Source organism: Chinchilla lanigera, unplaced genomic scaffold (assembly GCF_000276665.1).
Source record: "Chinchilla lanigera isolate Chin_1 unplaced genomic scaffold, ChiLan1.0 scaffold00023, whole genome shotgun sequence".
Classification (NCBI taxonomy): Eukaryota; Metazoa; Chordata; class Mammalia; order Rodentia; family Chinchillidae; genus Chinchilla; species Chinchilla lanigera.
The window spans coordinates 12349606-12368925 of NW_004955424.1; the positions used below are offsets into that span (position 1 = coordinate 12349606).

Here is a 19320-nt window from a genome sequence, read left to right on the forward strand (position 1 = left end):
TGCTAGGGAAGTGAGTGCACTGGGCGGTTCCTGGAGGCGGGAAGATTAGTGCCCCGGAGCGGCGCGGCGCGGGCGGTCTCTGCAACCCCAGGGCGGCGCCGCGGACCCCTCCCCCACCGAAGCCACCTTCCGCGGAAAACGTGGGGTCCCGGCGCAGCCGCTTCTGGCCGCCTCTGCCGCTCCCCAGCTCGTCCGAGAGCCCGCCTCGGAGGAGGGGCCGACTCCGCCCCACCTCCGCGCTGCCGCCCTCCCCCTTCGCTGGCTGTCCTCGGGCCGCGCGCCCCCTCCTCCCTCCCCTCCTCCTCCATCCTTCCCCCACCCGGCTAGGGCGCCCCTCCCGCTGCGACTGGCTGGAAGGCTCGGCCGCCTCGGCCCCGAGAGGGAGGCGGGGGCGCTAGCCGCGGCGGCCACCCAAGGCTGCGGAGGGGAACGCGATCCGAGGCCCCGAGGCGGCCCTGCGTCTGGACCTGGCACGCGGGGGCTGCCTGTGCACCCCCACCCAGGGCCGCGGTGCCTGGCCTCTCCGCGGGGTGGAGGAGGTAAGGGCGAGTGGCGGGCGCGCTGTGGGACCGCTCCCTGAGAGGCGAGGCGGGGAGGACCCCAGCCTCTGCCTCCTTCTCCCCTTCCTTCTCCCCACTGCCCTCCCGAAGCCCGCGAGGCCGCCCTACCCGTATTCTGGGCAGGCCCGGGCAGAGGCTGGAAGGAGTTAATTTAAGGAATTGAAATCAGAACGGTTTGAGAGCAGGCTTCCCCTCCCCCCTCCAGCCTGTCGCTCCCAGAGCCTGTTTGGGGGGCGGGGGCGGGCTCCAGAACCCTACTGGGACACTGGACCTTGGAAAGCTGGGGACAGTGGGACGAAGGAGGAGCGTCCCCCAAAACCCCAGCCGTCCCACCTGCTCCTGAGGGAGTGGGGGAGGGGCTTGGTGCTGAGGCCTGGCCGGACACCTGTGCGGGTGTCCGTGCGTGCCGGTGTGCACGTGTGATGCTCTGGAGGTGTGCATGTGTGTGCACGCGTGTTTCTGGGTCCTCACACCCCAGTGCCTGTGGGGATGACGGTGTTCCCGCTACCTCTGGATGTGTGGGCCCCACTGCATTGCTTTGCGTGTGTGTGTGTGTGTGTGTGTGTATGTGAGAGAGAGACAGAGAGAGACAGAGAGAGACAGAGAGACCGTGCCTGTGCTGCCTGAACTCTGCCTTTGAGTAGTGCGTGGGGCCTGCTCGCTGTCCCTTAGGTTGAGTTTGCAGCACGGGACCTAGATGATTTTCTGGGTGTGGGATCCAGGTGCTGGAGGCCGTGTGTGTGACCTTGGGAGGGGTGTGCATGTTTGCTGGAGCAGGAGGAGGAGAGCTTAGAACGCAAACGGCAGTATCAGGGCTTCCAGGACGCAAAGGACTGGCTGCACTGACCCTTGTGGGTCTTCAGCAAGCTGGAATGACTGTTCTGCAGGGACAGGTGTTGGGGCCACAGCCACAGGGCAAAAGTCCAGGGTTTCTAGGAAGTCAGAAGGCATGAGAGCAGCCGGGGGCATCCCTTTATCCTCCAACTGCATGGGCATAGTGGGGGTGTAGACACCTCCAGCTGCCTCCCCATCCTTAGAATGCCTCCACCTGCTGGCAGGTGCCTCCTCAAAGCACCTAGTTTAAGGCTTCATTTCTTTTGCTTCTAAATCTATTTAATAACGTCCAAGCCTTCCTCCCCCATTTCTGTAATTTCCACCTTTTCTGCTCCTTTCCTGCATGTGGATTTTATCTAGAAAGAGGGAGAAAGTTGCTGTGCCCTGAAGGCCAAGTGGGAGGGAGCGAAGATCCCATGGCATGGTGGGAAGCTGGGGCCAGACCTGAGGATGGGGTGGGAACCATTCAAAAACAAACCACTAACTTAAATTTTTACCTGATCTAAATTTGAAAAGGAAGGAAAGAGAGAAGTAGGTAGAAGGAGAAGGAGGGCAGAAGGGGTGGAGGGAGGGATGGAGCGAGGGAAGGAGGAAGAGAAAATTTTCATAGTTGTTTCTAGATCTAGGAATGCCTATCTTGATTTTAGTTAGGAACATTTATAATGACAAGGTGGTGATGGTTATTGAAAGGTGACTGCTATCCTGCTTTGAATTCCTTAGACCTTTCTATCTTTCTGATATTTATTCATTCAACAGATATTCACTGAGTACTATGGTGGGCTCATCTGTGAACATTTCACATTTGGTATGATATTCTACTCCTTGCCAGAAGTAACTTAGTGCTAAGACTAAGAGCATGGCCAGGTGGTACTGGGTTCAAATTCTTTTTTTTTTTTTTTTTTTTTTTTTTTTTTTTTGTTTTTTTTGAGACAGGGTCTCTATATGCAGTTCAGGCTGGCCTGAGCTCACTTTGTAGCCCAGGCTGGTCGCAAAATTTGCAACAATCCTCCTGCCTCAGCCTCCTGAGTGCTGGCATTACAGGCGTGTGCCACCATGCCTCTCCTGGGTTCAAATTCTTAGTTTGTCATGGCTTCAAGCATTCACTGATATGTAACAAACCCATACAGAATTTAGAGACTTGAACAACAATGATTTATTACTCTGTTTCTCACGGTCTATGGATTGGCCATGACTGGTGCTATGGACTCTGCTGGTCCCACTTGGAATTTCTCACACACTTGCAGTCAGCCAGAAGACTGGCAGAAGTTGAACATCAAAGTGGCCTCTTATCCTCTAGATTTCTCTACACATAGCCTGTGGTCATTCAATAGGCTAGCCTGAGTTTCTCTTAGTATCTGGATCCTGAAAGGAAGTATCCCAAGAGAACAAATTCTAAGGTACCACTGCTTATTAAGCTTCTGCTTCCATTAGGCTTGCTAATGCCCACCCCCGGCCAAAGAAAGACACATGGCCAAGCCCTGAGTCAGTAAGGCAGAGGGTCACGGAAGGCAAGAATATTCAGAGGTATGTTTACTGGGGAACCCCAAAGCAGCACTCTGCTGTGATCCTCACTGGCCTTGAGCAAGTGATTAGGCCACTCTGAGCCTCAGTTTCCTTATCCTGGTACAGAAAAAAATCCCACCTACTTGGCACCATTGTTGTGAGGACAAAATGGGTAGCGTGGTATCTGACCATAATAATTACAAGATAAATGTCCAATGTTTTGACTATTAGGCTGCAAGTACAGTCAGCACACAACTGTCATTTCTTTTTTATATACCCAGTGTCTGGTGTGGGCCTTGTGCTTCACATCTTTGGCTGGATAGCATGAAGCAGACAAGTTTCAGACCCTGAAGCTCAGCTAGAATGAGCAATAGTGTTGAGAAGACACACATTCTGACCTCCCAATAAGTCACTAGCAGAGATGGGAAAGCACCTATTATCCAAGCTGATTCTGGGATTCCCTTGATTGTAACCACTTCATTCAGTTCCCTGAAGATGAGCAGCAGAATGTGCTTAGTTACATGAAATCAGTTTGTCCATTATTCTGTGTGATTTCTCTAACAAACATACTGATGTCTATTATGTGTGAGAAGGAATCAGTTGCATTGTCCCTGCCTCCAGTGTATATGTAAGGAGGGAACTAACCTCTTATCCTCAAAGAGCCATAGTAAGGAGTGGCTCATGCTGTGATGTGATTGGAACTGGATGAAGAGGTCAGGGAAAGGTTCATGGAAAAAGTGGCATCTGAGCTGGACCTGCAGAATTCACCAACTGAAGAAAGGAGTCCCAAGAAAAGGGACCAGCCTAGCCTTGGAGATAGGATAGCACCTAAGGTAGAGTAAAAAAGCCACACAGGGCTCACTGAGGAGGTGTGTGAGAGGGAAGCAGATCTGGCAGTGCTTGGCGGGTAGATTTTACGTCCATAAACATGGCTAGCCTTCGGAGATTGTTTTAGAGTAAAAGTAACATGAGTGGATCCATACTTGCCAAAAACTGTGGAAGCTATGAGAATTCAACACTGGAAGACTAGCGATTCCAGGTAGAGACAGAATGAAGTCCAAGTAGAAGAAGGTATAGGACTTGAACTGTGGTTATAAGAAAAGGAAGAAGTAGAGTTACATATTTATAAGGCGGTGTGGTCAACAGTCAGCGATTGATGAGATCTGAGTTAGAGGCTCCGGAGAGGGTCGCTCTCCAGGGTGCTGAGTAGGTGAGCTGTTGGTTGCGATGAGAAGCATAAGCAGCAAGTTTGAGGATGTGTACTGTAGTATTGTGAGTTCATTATTAACCATATTGAGCTTTGAGCTGCCAACTTTGAAAAAGTACTCTTTTTTATTCTCTGGCTGCTTCCAAAAGCACTTTTAAAAAAAGAATTACTATCAGTTTCCAGTCTATGGTATTGAGTCATCTGTGCCTTAGAGCAGTGGAAGTGATGGTATGGAATACATTAGGTTGTATCTAAGAAGGGTTTAAATATGTTCAGGTCTCCATATCTTTTTCTTTTGCCTTACTTTTTATGCTGAGGATCAAACCCAGGGAATATCAGCCCTTTTTATTTTCATTTTTCAGGGAGGGTCTCACTGAATTCCCTAGGCTGGCCTTGAACTTGCAATCTTCTTGCCTCAGCCTTCTGAGTGGCTGGCATTACAGGTGTGGGCTATCATGCCAAGCCCATCTCTATTACCTCAAAAATGCTTCTAAATTCTCCTGTGCGGCCTCCTCCCCTGCACAGTTGAGCTTCTGTGTCTACTCATTGATTACCTCACTTCTCAACCCACATCAGCCAGGTTCCTCAGAGAAGCCTTCTTGACAGTCACTAGTGGGCCTGTCCCACTTCTTCCCTTACCAGAGTTGTCAGCATTATTCCACTGTTGCCCACTCCTTCCCTCCCTGACATTCTCTCCTTCCTAAGGTTTCTGTCAGAATTCCCAGAATTCCCATCCCACAGGAATTTCCGTGTTCTCTCTCTCCTCCTTCCTGGGGATGCATCCTCTCACCCACCTCTCCACCTCTCCTCTCTGCACCTCTCCCTGGCCATGCTCACCCCCTTTTACATTTATGTTTAAGTTACCAAAACTGTATTTTAGGCTCTGTGTTCACAGCCTGTACCAAATAGCTTTACTTCTAAGGCCCAGTGGAACCTCAGACTCATGGAATCCATAGTCAAACTTGTAACATCTCCCCCAGACCTGACTTGCCTTCTTCCATTTCCCAGCTTACTGAGCCACGTCTTCATCTACCCAGTTGCTCCAAACTCAAACCTGGGGGGAAAATCCCTGAGGCCTGAGATTCATCCTCGACTCTCCCTTCCCCACCTGCCATGGTCATCCTGTCACCAGGCCTCTCAGCTTGCCTCCTCAGTTGCTCTCACATCCATCTTTCTCTCCATTCATACTCCTGCTACCTTGGGTAATAATCTCCACTTCTAGGCCTGGGGCTGTAGCTTAGTAGTTTAACACATAAGTAGCATGCACAAGGTCATGGGTTCAATCCCCAGCACCAGACGCACTTATAACAACAAAAATAAATTATTTCTACTTTTAATGTTCCAACATCTCTTCCTGACCTTGGTCTTCTCTATTTCATTCTCTGAGATGAAAATCTGGTCAAGTTATTGCCATCCACTTGTCTCTCACAGTTATTAAGCAGCTATCCCATGCCAGGCACTTTAAACATATTAGGAAAATAGCAAAGATTGAAACATATTTCTTTACCCCCCCAGAGCTTACATTTTAGTTCTCTAAGGGGGAAAACTCTCATTTTCTTGCCTTTGTACCTCCTACCTCATTGGCTCAGAATGCCTTTCTTTTCCTCCTGTGTGCTGGTAGTTGCCCCTTTTCATCTGGCATTTCTACTTCTTTCTTCAAGAGTCAGCTTCAATTCTACCTCTTCCAGGAGTTCTCGGTCATTCAGTTCCACAGGCTAAGTTAAGGAGAGAATCCTATGCCAGCTACTTGCATAATGTTCATCTTATGCCCATACCATGTAATACATCAGTCTGCCTCAGGAGATCACAAGCTACTTGAAGACAAGAACTGGGTCTTGTTTGTCTGTGTGTCTTCAGCATACCTAGCACAGCACCTGGTATAGTTGATGACACAGAATATGTACTCATAAGGGTATGTTTAATATTTGAGTAGAGCTTAGGTGAGAAGTCTAGGCTAGAAATATAGATTTGAGAGAGACTTGGTCAGGACTCATGATTGAAAATGACCTCAGCTATTTTAAGCAAAAAGGATATTTACCAATTTAAATAACTGGAAAGCAGGCGAATGAGTGGATCTCAGCTATAACTGCACCCAAGTTCTCAATAGTGTGAAAACTCTGCCACTCTTGGCCCAGGTTCATTCGAAGTGTTTGCATTATTCCCTCCCCATGCATGGACCTTCTCCATGTGGTGGGTGGAAGTCCACAAGGCCATAGACCGCTGCATCATCCCAGCATGTGATCCCAGGAGGAAAAGAGGACCCTTTAGTCTTTCATATACACTTCAGTGAAGGCCTGTATTGGCTCTACTTAAGGAATTTTCCCATCTCTGGGGCAATTGCTGTGGCCAAGGAGGTGGCAGGTATTGCAGCTGGCCAGGCAGGAGTCATGTGTCTACCCAAGGAGGTTCTGTAGCCTCCAGAACCACATGGAGTAGGCAAGGGCAGCTCACCAAACAAAGGATGAGCTTTTATTATGACCAGAAAGGGAAGACTTGCTGAACAGATGAAATATTAATGTCCAGTGTAGGAACTGTTAGTGACCATGTGGCAGTGAAAGCTATAGAAGTTTAAGATTATCTGTGTTTCTGGCCATGTCGACAAGTGAGAATATGACAGTAGACAAGAGCTAGAGTTGACACACTTGAAATCATTGGTCTTTTAAAGAGGTAAAACATACACACAAAAGCCTATCAATCAAGCAGTAAATGCATAGCCTCTGATTAGTTTAGCCCATGGAATCATATTCAAAGAAAACCTTGAGCTGGACTTGAAAAAAATGCAGAGATAGGCATTGCAGATGGGAGAAGAAGTATAGCAGGTCTGGGAAAGTGGCAGGACCAGGCTGAAAAAAGGAGACAGGTCCTAAGGCTTCAGAGGTTGCTGCCTGGGGAAACTAGAATGGAAGGAAAGTCTATTTGTTCTGCAGCAGTGCTCATAATACAGCACTCTGCTGGAGTTTGAATACACATTGCTTGTATTTGTCTTTTTCCTCTTTTCCCTCTTACCCGCCACCCGCATCACCTTCTTGCTTGCATTCAGGCAAAACTTCACACTCATGCTAAGGACGTGTGTGAGCTGAAACAAAAATATTTCTAAGAATGATTCATAGTCATTCCTCAGCTCCAACAGATGGAGATGAACTGTAGGGTGAGCTGTAGTGGGGCGAAGAGCCACCTGGACCCTAGAAGCCTCTCCTCTACCTTGCACATCTATCCACAGGTCTGCACCCCCAGACTTTTCCCTCCCCTTGCTCATAGATCCTGGCTAGCGGGGTGATGTGTGGGCAAAAAAGAAGAAAAAGATGCTTACAAAGTACATGGTGTAGGAGGCAAGGAGAGAGAAGGCTGGGTGTTTCTAAGGCCCTGAAAGGTACTACCCACAGAAAGGACCTGTTTAGCACTTAGTGGGAAAGGACAGGCACATGCAGATGCCATGATACTAGGCTGACCATATATTAAAGGATAGCTCTGTTCTTGGACAGCGCTCTGTGTGTGTGTGTGTGTGTGTGTGTACACTGAACTCTAGTATTTGTATTCACTCTGCCAACTTCATCAGTTTTGTCTATAGTTGCTGGTCTGTTCGGGTTTTCTATTTCTGCTTGAGTCAATTTTGATCATTTATATTTTCCTAGAAAAACATTCAGTTCATTTAGATTTTTAGGAATTTAGGCCAAGAGTTATACCTGATAGCATTTTAGTAATTGAATTTTTTCTCTGTGTGTCCTCTCTCTCTCTTTCTCACTCACTCTCTCTCACTCTCTCTCATTCTCTCTCTCCTCTGTCCTCTCTCTCTCTGTCTCTCTCTCTCACTGTCTCTTCCAGAGAAATATTTTATTTTGCTGGTATTTTTCTTTTGGCTTTACTTCTCAAGGCTGCTTTGGATTTTAATATACCCAAAGAATAATGAGATTAGAGCAACTACTAAGTATTTATTTTTATTTTTTTTAAAGAAAATTAAGTCTAAGATATTTGTGCATGAAATAATATATCTAGGATTTTCTAAAAAGTATCCAGGTGTCAAGAATGGAACAGAAGAGCAGTGTGCAGATAAAAAAATTGGAAGCCAAGTGTGGTAGCACACACTGTTAATGCCAGCTACTTCAGAGGCTGAGGCAGAAGGATTACAAACTTGAGAGCAGCCTGGGCAACTTAATGAGACTCTGTCTCAAAATTTAAAAATAAATAAATAAGTAAGGGTTGAGGATGTAGCTCAGTGGCAGGGTACTTACTTATCATGCATGAAACCTAGAGTTCAATCCCCACTACCCCAGGGTGTGGGGAGAATTGGCCATGAATTGTTAATTGTTGAATCTAGATGATGAGTAATAGGGTTCATCACTACATTCCATTTTGGAATATATATGAAAATGTCCATGATGAAAACTTGCTTGTTTTAGATACTAATTCACCATGCACACCAGATATTTCTAGATGGATTAAAAATCCAAATGTAAAAAAGGAACACATATATCCTGAAGTGTTCACATGCTACCAAGTCCTTGTCAGTTTATGATTGTTTGTTTAAAGTACTAGTTTTTTTTTTTTTTTTTTTTTTTTTTCAAATCTGGAATTTAAAAAAATGAAATCACAGCTGGGTGTGGTGGCACATGCCTGTAATCCCAGCACTTGGGTGGCTGAGGCAGGAGGGTCACCGTGAGTTTGAGGCTAGCCTGGGCTACCAAGTGAGTTCAAGGCCAGCCTGAACTGCATAGTGAAACCTTGTCTCAAAAACAAAACAAAAAAAAAATAGCTGAAATCAGAAATACCAAAAAAGACATATGTATCTATGTATAGTCTTTGGGTAGGGATGGACTTGCTAAGCACAACAACAAAATCAGAACTCATAAAGATTTTTACTAAATCATACCTTAAAACTTTAGTATATCAATAAAAACCATAAACAAAAGTAAAAGCCAATCAACATACTTGAGAAAATATTTGCAGCATATAAATAAGGATCAATATTACAAAAAGCCTTTGCAAATCAATAAGTTAATGTGAATGTTCAGTATAAAAATGAACAAAGTAGTGCATAGGCAAGTGACCAAAGAGATGTAATGACTGACAAGTGTGTGGGAAAATGTCCAACCATGGTAATCAAAGAAATGCAAGCAAACAGTCATTTTTTCACTTTCAAATTGGTAAGAATGCCAGGTGTGCTGGCGCATGCCTGTAATCCCAGCACTTGGGAGGCTGGGGCAGGAGGATCGTTGCAAGTTCGAGACCAGCCTGGGCTACAAAGTGAGCTCAAGGCCAGCCTGAACTGCATAGTGAGACCCTGTCTCAAAAAGATAAAAACGAAAAACAAAAAAAACAAATTGGTAAGAGTACAGTGGGACCAGACGGTGAAGTGGAGAAATTTAGCTGCAGTTGGTAGATGATAGAGAGCCACTGACGGAGTCTAAGTGGGGAATCATCTGCAGAAAAAGGCATCTGGCACCTTATAGAGACTGGAAGAGAACTGCGCCAGCAGCCCAGGTGGGAGGAGGCTGTGACCCCGAAGAACAAGAGACAGAGAGAGCAACTGAAGTCAGGCACAATGGCGCATACCTGTAATCCTGGCACCATGGGAAGCTAGGCAGATTGCAAGTTCAAGCCCAGCCTGCCTCAAAACCTTTTTGGGGTAAACCGGGCATGGTGGCACATACCTATAATCCCAGCACTCGGGAGGCTGAGGCAGGAGGACCATTGCAAGTTTGAGACCAGCCTGATCTACAAAATGAGCTCAAGGCCAGCCAGAACTGCATAGTGAGGCCCTGTCTCAAAAAAGAAAAAAAAAAAAAACCTGTTGGGATAGTAGGCTGGGGGTGCAAAGGCCCTAGGTTGTTCAGTCCCTGGTACTGAAAAAAAAAGTTGGGTTAAAAGTATTCCAAAGAAAAACCAATAAGAAGCTAAGTGTGGTGGTGCACGCCTATAATACCAACACTAAGGAGGCACAGACAAGAGGATCACTGCAAGTTCGAGGCTAACCCGGGCTAAATAGTGAGTGTAAGGCCAGCTTGAACTGCATAGCAAGACCCTGTCTTAGAAAAAGAAAAAACAAAAACAAAAACAAAATAAAAGAAAAGCCAGTAGATCCTTATGGTTAGCAGAGAGAAAGAAAATCAAGATGGCCGGTGGTATGTGGCTGGGAGGACAGTGGCACTGCTAAAGGAAACAGATAGTGAGAGGAGTGGATGAGGGGAAGTCTAGGATTTGTTTTTGACACTGTAGGGCATTGTGGTCACTGGAGTCTCATTACTCAAGACCAGCAACTGACTCAGATGTTTTAAGCTACAAAAAATACATTGTCCCATGTAACTGACAAGTCCTGGGTAAAAGTTTTGGGTGCATCTGAATATAGCTATTGAAGTGGTATCAGCAGGAATCTTTTCTTCGCTCCCCAAAAGAGGTCAGAAATGGCTATAAGCAGCTCCACAGGCTCATGTTCCGCCAGCTGAGCACAGGTCCTGGGGTGCCTATACTGGCTTACGTGTGCATTACTGATCTGATCTCCAGTGGACCAGACTGAGGAACACATGTGCTGTCCTAGAGCCAATGCCTGGGGTCCCCCATCTGAACCCAATCATAGTGGGGGAAAAGGATCTCTAAGGGAAGTGGGGGATCCATCCACAAAGAGGAACTATAACTGAACAACAAAACAATAGATGTTTAATAAACACTACATTCCCACTTCTTAGCTGTATGAGAACTACACAGACCTTCCTGGGTAATTTTAAATTATCTCCCTATGTATCATAATGCAACCATTCCACACAAGATTTAAACCTGGCTGGCCCATGTCTGGAAGGAGCCACTCCACATCCTCAGCCCCAGTTGAAGACCTGTAGAAGACCTGTCTGCTTGGTTAGGTACTAAGCTTAACCCCTCCGGGTCTTTCAATTTGTGGCCAGACTACCATGCTAGAGGGAAAATTAGACAGCTGAAAGAACAAAAAGTGTCCTCGTTGAAGAGGCAAGGAGAGGACAACAGTCCCTCACGGTCCACACCCTTGACGGAATGGCAAGGAAGAGGCTCCGTGGCTCTCCAGCCAGCTGCTCTGCTTCTGCTGTCTCTCCCTCCGTGCTCTGTGGTCACATGCGAGGGGCATTAAGGGGTGCAGGTTTAGGGGACACAAGGAAACAACCTTAGGGGGTGAGTAATCTTGCCTTGCTTTCCAGGTTTGTGGGGTTTCTGGCGATATACAGTGCCATTAATCATTAGGAAACTTCTCAGTCAGTTTGTATTCAGGCATCCCTGGAGATATTAGTCAAAGCTAAAGACCTTATCAAAAGTTAGAATTCTTGAATGGAATCCCTGGTGGTGGTGGTGAGGGAGAAGAGGGTTGTCTCTTAGCAACATTCCCAGGTGCTCCGCCCATCCCGGGAGCCCAGGGTTCTGGGGCCTCTCTGTGGGCCTCTGCCACAAGGCTGTACAAATCCCTAGCGGGCTGGGAGGCAGAGCTCTTTGCCCCTTCCTTCTCAGGCTCCATCTCAACAAAAGGCTGCTTATAATGGAAACCTCCGTGGTGCTGGGAGGGCACAGCAGGGCCTGAGGAGTCAAGAGGCTGTCAGGCCCCAGGCTGCTCTCCCTTTGAGTTTGCAGCCTCCCTCTCTCTGCTTGAGCTGACTTCAGCTAGAAGCACAGAACTGGCTCTTAATTATCTGACTCTCAGCCATATTGGGTTACTGGCCTCAGGCAGAAAAGGCCTCTCCTAGCAAGCCATCTCTTCTTCCTCTGCTTTCAGTAGGGCCCCAGTCAACCAGAGCGTGTGTCTCTTTCTTGCTGGACCTGACTGAGGCCACAGGAAAGATCACACTGCCAACATCCGACATTTTCCTCGAAGTCTCCCAAAGTTCCAGTCTTGGGAGGTGCATGACCTCAGTGCCAGGGGCCGTGAGAAACAGTTTAATCAGGTGCTCTGCTGCTGTATGACGGGGTTCACCAGCTTCAGAATGGCATACCACCTTATGCCAGCCCTCTTAGTTCAGCTAATTCCTTTTTAGAACTTACTATTTGAAAAAAGAAAATTTTGTCTCTAATTCCAATTTTTTGAGTAGGACTTTTTTCCTGTTATAAGTGTAGACCTGACTGTAATCACAGGTAGGTTTGTCAAAAAAGAGACTTGATTAGTTCGCATAATTGAACAGGCCAGGGTTTTATAGTATCTGTAAGAAATTCTCTTTCCATCTCAGTGACACTTTTCTGAGCGAGTGAATTCATTCCCAGGGTAGCTCCTCCCCAAAAGAGATAAAGATAGCCCTGCTACCTCTGATCCTCCCCATCACCTTAGAAACCTGAACCCAAGAAGCATGCTTCTCTTCGTAGTTGCAGAACAGTCTTGGGGTCAACCTGGGTGCTATGTGCTGATCCCAGGACTCTGATAGCCTGGCAAAGTCACAGCCCGCAGGCCACATAGACTGAGAAAGTGGGTAAGGAAGACAATTCCCAAGGTCAGAGCAGGGTGCAGATACTTTGAAGAGGACTGGGTAGTTCATAGCAAAGGGAACAGTTATCTACCCATACACTCATGTGGAAATAGCAAAATAATTCAGGAGCAGGTCAGGATGGAGAAACAACAGCTTCCAGGTATGAGCGAATCTGTGGGAGTGAACCAGATTCCTTGGGGGTGGGGGGTGGAGTGGAGGAGATGCCCCACCAAGAGACAGTAATTTTTGGAAGGCAGGAAGTTGAAGAATCCAGAGGAAAATTGAAGCAGCATTGTGGAAGTCTAAGAAGACAGAAGAGTCAAGAGTATCAGCTAAGGGACCAAGCCAAGAAAGACTTCTGATGTAACTGGATTATCCAGTTAGTAGCTGGTGGTCCGGAATCCTGAGGAGCACAATGACAGCAGAGTGTGTTGGAGCCTGAATGCAGAGAATTAGGAAAAGGACAGCACTGAGGAAGAGGTTAGAGACCCCACAAGGTAGGAGAAGGGTGACAGGAAGCCAAAGATGGGCAGAGAGGGGGCAGCAGGAATTTAGATTGAAAGGGGTACGATGCCATAGGGATAGAGGACCTGTGCCAGAAAGATTGTGGGGAAGACAGGTAATACAGCTTTTGGAGTGAAAGTTCGACAGGGACAGCTATTGGAAGGCTACTCTCTTGGTTACTTTTCTTTTGTTGCTGAGACAAAATACCTGAGCCCAAAATTAAGGAAAGAAAGGTTTATTTAGCTCAGTTTGTGGAGGTTTCCATACTCAGCAGGCTCCAAGGCAGGGTAGCACATGGCAGAGGGCAATAATTCATGGTGGCAGAAAACAGCAAAAGCAGCAAAAGCAAAAAGGGAGAAACAAGAGCAAGCCTCTTCCCCTCCCTTATATTGTGGGCAGGCTTCCCGCCCCAGGGTGGGTGCGGCATTCACACCCATAATCCCAGCATTGGACCATGGATCAATCAAAACCTCTAGAAGCCCACCCCACGACGGCATGAGGCTTTGAGGGGACATATAGATACAAACCATAGCTACCTAACCTTTTCCAGGTCTGCAGAAAGACTCAGGTGGCTGGAGTAGCAGGGATGGTGGGGCATAGTACAGACAGGGATAGGACCTACAGTGACACACACAGGTTTCATTAAGTGCCTTGGTATCTTACTGCAGGCAGCGTGGTACCAAAAGTCCAGCTTGTATGATGGGTATAATTTGCATAACATTAAAATAAGCACCCCTTCCCTTTTTGTTTGTTGAGACAGTATCTGACTGTGTAGTTCAGGCTGGCCTTGAACTTACTATGTAGCCCAGACTGGCCTTGAATTTGTGATGATCCTTCTGCCTCAAGCTCCCAAGTGCTGGGACTACAGGTGTGTGTCACCATGCCTGTTTTAAGGATTTCTTATCTAGAATATACATTAAAGATATATAAGGCACTAATCTTGGTTACAGTTTGGTGATTGTCTACATGTGTAAGCACTACTCACACCAAGATATAGATAGAACATTTCAGCATCATAAAAGATTCCCTTCTGCCCCCACCCAGTCCATATATCCCTGAAGGATAACCTGTACTCTGACTTCTGTCATTATCAATTTTGTCTGTTCTGGAACTCCACCTCTGTGGAATCCTGCGGGATGCACTTGGGGGTCCGACTTCTTTCCTGTAACATAAAACTTAATTAATTCATCTATGTTGATGTGCATATCAACAGTTCCTTTTGTTATTAGTGGATGGTAATCCATTACTGAATATATCACCATTTATCCATTCTATTGTTGATGAGCACTTGGGTTGTTTCTAGGTTAGAACCAAAGTGAACAAAAGTGTACAATTCCTTAAATTTTTTAAAAAGAGTTTTCACGGGGCTGGGGATTTAGCTCAGCGGCAAAAGTGCCTGCCTGACAAGCGCAAGGTCGTGAGTTCGGTTCCCGGTACCGGAGAAAAAACAAAACAAAAAAAAATAATAAAAAAATAAAAAGAGTTTTCACTATCTTATTCTGACACATGTACAGGCGCTTGCACAGGTACCAAGAGCAGGGCCCCGCTTCGGGGCTGTGTGGCCGTTGGTCTCCCCTGGCCCCACCGTTCTGGGCATGAGTTTCCTGGGGAAGTCAGTTTTCCCTTGAGTGGGGGAATAGGGAACCGAACCTGGGAGGGATGTGGGATACCAGCCTGATAAGACTTGCTCCCTCTCTTCTAGCCACCTCTGCCTCTGCCCTGGCCACGGCCACCCTCATCCTGCCTGATCCCGCAGCGGGGCTGCCCCGCGGCCCCCCATGAGCGCTCCCGGCTGACCCGTGGGGGCCGCGGTGGAGCCGGCACGCCGCGGGGGCAGCGGGGCCATGGCCTCGCTGGACCTGCCGTACCGCTGTCCCCGCTGCGGGGAGCACAAGCGCTTCCGGAGCCTGTCGTCGCTGCGCGCGCACCTGGAGTACAGCCACACGTACGAGACACTGTACATCCTCTCCAAGACCAACAGCATATGTGATGGTGCTGCCGCCGCTGCCGCCGCTGCCGCCGCGGCCTCAGGGTTCCCCCTGGCGCCCGAGCCCGCCGCCCTGCTGGCGGTGCCCGGCGCCCGGCGTGAGGTCTTCGAGAGCACGTCCTTCCAGGGCAAGGAGCAGGTGGCTGGGCCGGCGCCCGCCACACCACACCTGCTGCACCACCACCACCACCACGCGCCCCTCGCCCACTTCGCCGGCGACCTGGTGCCCGCCAGCCTGCCCTGTGAGGAGCTGGGTGAGCCAGGCCTGGTGCCCGCCGCCGCCGCTCGGTACGCGCTCCGCGAGATCGAGATCCCCCTGGGGGAGCTGTTCGCCCGCAAGTCTGTGGCGTCCTCGGCGTGCTCCACACCACCGCCCGGGCCTGGCCCTGGCTCCTGCTCCGGGCCCGCTTCTGCCTCGCCTGCGTCCCCCTCGCCCGCCGACGTGGCCTACGAGGAGGGCCTGGCGCGCCTCAAGATCCGCGCGCTGGAGAAGCTCGAGGTGGACCGGCGGCTGGAGCGGCTGAGCGAGGAGGTGGAGCAGAAGATCGCGGGTCAGGTGGGCCGGCTGCAGGCCGAACTGGAGCGCAAGGCTGCCGAGCTGGAGACGGCTCGCCAGGAGAGCGCACGGCTGGGGCGCGAGAAGGAGGAGCTGGAGGAGCGCGCATCCGAGCTCTCTCGCCAGGTGGACGTGAGCGTGGAGCTGCTGGCCTCCCTCAAGCAGGACCTGGTGCACAAGGAGCAGGAGCTGAGCCGCAAGCAGCAGTGAGTAGGCCCTGAGGGCCTGTTGCACGTGTCCCCGTGTCACTTTGCCGTGCCGCCCTGAGTGTCTGTGTGTAGCCATGGCTTTGTAGTGTGGGGTCAGTGATGAGCATGGAATGGTGTTTTGTGTGTGTGTGTAACCACATGCTTGTCTGTGAAGACTGCCTGGTTATTTTCTTTTGTCACTGGGATTGAACCCAGGGCCTTCACACTGAGCCACATTCCCAGCCTGGCCAACTTTTTGATACAGGCGCTTACCAAGTTGCTAAGTTGTCCTGCTTGAGCTAAAATTTGCAGTCCTCCTGCCTCAGCTTCCCAGAGTGCTAGGGATTACAGGCATGTGACACTTCCTGGCTTAAATACAATGATTTATTTATTTATTTATCTATTTATTTACTTTTTGAGACAGGGTCTCACTCTGCAGTTCAGGTCGGCCTTGAACTCACTTTGTAGCCCAGGCTGTTCTCAAACTCGCAACGATCCTCCTCTCTCAGCCTCCCAAGTGCTGGGATTACAGGTGTGCGTCACCATGCCTGGCTAAATACAATGATTTAAAGTTTTGTTTTGTTTTATTTTTGTTTGGTTGGCTTTTAGTTTTTGGTACTGGTGATTCAATTCAGGCTTCCACTTAACAGAGTTACACTCTTAGGCCTTTTTAATTTTTTATTTCGATCCTCCTGCCTCAGCCTCCTAGAGTGCTGTGATTACAAGTATATGCCACACCATGCCCAGCTGACTGCCTGTTTCTTGTCCCTCTCTGTCCCAGCCAAGGCCAACACCTGCATTTGGGCACCGTACCTTCTTCTTTTTTGCCTACTCAAAGACACAGTCCAGTTTTCCTCCTCTCCTGTTTCCTTCATCAGATTTTCCCTGTCTGCCTAATCATTCCTAAAAGCTCACAAACCTGGTGTCATTTCTCACGCACCATAACTCCACTTCCCCTTTAAGCTGCTTCCCCTTTCTCTCTCCTCCTTGCAGAAAAGACTCCTTGAAAGTAGTCCTTATACTTCCAGTCTCCAATTTCTTTCCTTGGGTTTTCTCTAGAACCCATTCTGATCGGGTTTCCACATCTGCCTCTGTCCCCGTGTCACTTCACGTTGGTGAGTCCAGGTCTTCCTCTTACTTAGCCGGTCAGCATTTGACTCAGCTGATCCTTAAACACTTTTCTTCACTTGGCTTCCACAGTGCTGTCCCTAGATTTCCTCCTTCCTTTTTGTCTGCTCTTTCTCAATCTTTGTTGGCTTTTCCTCACTTTTCATCTTGTAGGATGTAGGATTATGAATATATAGATGTTTAACTGTTTCCATTTTGATATAAATTCTGTATTCTTTTTTTTTTCTTTTTGTCAATATAAATTCTGTAAAGGCAGAGCTTTTTCTATTTGTGTTCACCAAAGTTTCCCCAGTACCTAGAACAGTGCCTGACACCTAGAAGGTGCTCAGTAAGTGTTGAATGGAGGTGTGAGCAACCATGCACGCATTTGGGAGAACATACTCGGAACTGTAGGTGTAACTCCTGGCGACTGGTGTAAACTCTGCTTCTGCATCTGAGTGTGTCTGTCCGTGCTGATGTGATGATGTACTGTATTTTGGAGTGTTTCTGAAAGAGTGTGTGTATGTCTGAATGTGTCCATGTGCGTGTGCCTCCAAAGTGCTTTGTGTGTCTCAGAATAAGTGTGTGCCTGAGAATGAGGACACGTATAAGGACGCATGGGACTGCACTGGGGGCTATGTATGGGGCCATGTGTGGGTACAGGTGTACGTGGCTGTGTGTTGAGGCCAAAGGTAACTGGGTACGTCTCTGTGTTCCTGTGTGAGCTGGCAGGGATGGAATAGAGGTATGGGCTCTGTGTGTGCCCGAAGGAGTTTGTGTGTAGGACTGTGTATGCCTCCAAGTACTTCTGAATAGGTGAGTGCTATGTCTAGTTGTGTGTTTAGGGCTAAGGGGAGTATGAGTGTGTGACTCAGTGTGTGCTTGCATTTCTGTGTGTGTGTGTCATTTTGTGAGGCTGTGTGCTAGGCCTGTTCTGTATGGCTCCGTGTGACCATTAGCAGCCAGGCCCTGTGTCTTCCCACTAGCCAGACTGTCCTCCGGAAGGTGGGGGACAGCCAGGGTGAGGCCCTGGGGTAAGAGACTGCTCTGGGCCCAGGGAGGTGGTGCAGATCGACCAGTTCCTGAAGGAGACCGCCGCACGGGAGGCAAGTGCCAAGCTGCGACTGCAGCAGTTCATCGAGGAGCTTCTGGAACGCGCTGACCGCGCTGAGCGGCAGCTGCAGGTCATCAGCAGCAGCTGTGGCAGCACACCCAGTGCCAGCCTGGGCCGTGAAGGTGGGGGCAGTGGCGCAGGGCCCGGGGCCCGGGGCCCAGGCAGAATGGTGAGTGCCCCTTGCCCCACCAGCCTCTCTCCTGGCCCCCACAGCCTGCGTTCACATACAGTCTCACAGCCCCTGGAGTGCTTCCCCTTCTTTGGCTCTTCCCTTGAGAGCAGATCCAGGCCTAAAGTAGGGGTCCAGGAACAGGGTGCCTCTCCGATTGGGCAGGAGTGCCGGTGTCTGAAGCCATAGGAAGGCGTGGTCCAGCAGCCCAGCCCTCAGGGGTCCATGTCTGCCCATCCCTGTGATTGAGAGCCCGGGAGCCACCCTCCAGAGTCTGGGCGCTGGGCAGGTGCGGGGAGGGGGCTGGTGAACCTGCCTGTTCGGGCTGTCTGTCTGTCTATTCGTCCATCTTTCCCAACTTTTTTCTTCTTCTCTCTCCTTCCTCTCTTCTCTGCATCTTACGCTTTCTCCTGACGCTGCCTGCTTACCATCTTGCCTCCTTTGCCCACCCTTCCTTTCCCACCTGCTCTGGGGTCCACAGCGAGAACACCACGCGGGCCCCGCCATGCCTAGCACATACGCAGTGTCACGGCATGGCTCCTCTCCCAGCACAGGGTAAGCCTCGAGTCTGGTCTGCCCCACACAGCCCACCCTTACCCTGGACCGATCCACTGGCCCGTGGGGGCTTGCCTCCTCCCATGCGCATCCTCTGTGGGTCACCTGTCTGCCTTTCCACACTGGAAGGGAGCTGTTGGGAAGTGGGGTGGGTGGGTCGCGCTTGGCTGGTGATAGGGGCAGGGTGGAGAGCTCGGGCAGCCTGGTGCCCCTCATCCCTCACCACCGGGTCCACCCTGCCCCAGGGCTTCCAGCCGTGTGCCAGCTGCATCCCAGAGCTCAGGCTGCTATGACAGTGACAGTCTGGAGCTGCCCCGGCAAGAGGAGGGGACCCCTGAGGACAGTGGCCCTGGGGGTTTGGGCTCGCGGGCCCAGGCTACCAACGGCGCCTCAGAGCGGTCCCAGCCCCCTCGCAGCTCAGGCCTGCGGCGCCAGGCCATCCAGAATTGGCAGCGCAGACCCCGCCGACACAGTACTGAGGGTGAAGAGGGTGATGTCTCAGACGTGGGCTCCCGAACCACTGAGTCAGAGGCCGAGGGCCCCTCAGACGTCCCTCGCTCCGGGCCTGCTATGGCTGGGCCGTTGAGCAGCCGCAGGCTCTCAGGTAAGTCCCGGGAAGGGGTAGAGA

At 49.6% G+C, this 19320-nt stretch overlaps 1 protein-coding gene across 5 annotated transcripts in view; it reads left to right on the plus strand.

Moving 5' to 3' along the window:
• Fbxo41 (F-box protein 41) overlaps positions 1-19320 on the plus strand; it is a 38529-nt gene that overhangs the window by 10018 nt on the left and 9191 nt on the right. For 2 of the 5 annotated variants that reach the window (XM_005385563.2, XM_005385566.2), the window contains exons 1-5: positions 296-539; positions 14719-15765; positions 17912-18137; positions 18619-18692; positions 18938-19296. In XM_005385563.2, coding sequence (XP_005385620.1) covers positions 14861-15765; positions 17912-18137; positions 18619-18692; positions 18938-19296 — 1564 coding nt within the window. In that variant the 5' untranslated portion in view covers positions 296-539; positions 14719-14860. Of the gene's footprint in view, positions 1-295; positions 540-11733; positions 12000-12618; positions 12673-12769; positions 13010-14718; positions 15766-17911; positions 18138-18618; positions 18693-18937; positions 19297-19320 lie in introns of those variants that run through there. The other 3 variants (XM_005385564.2, XM_005385565.2, XM_013514580.1) reach the window with 3 other exon arrangements.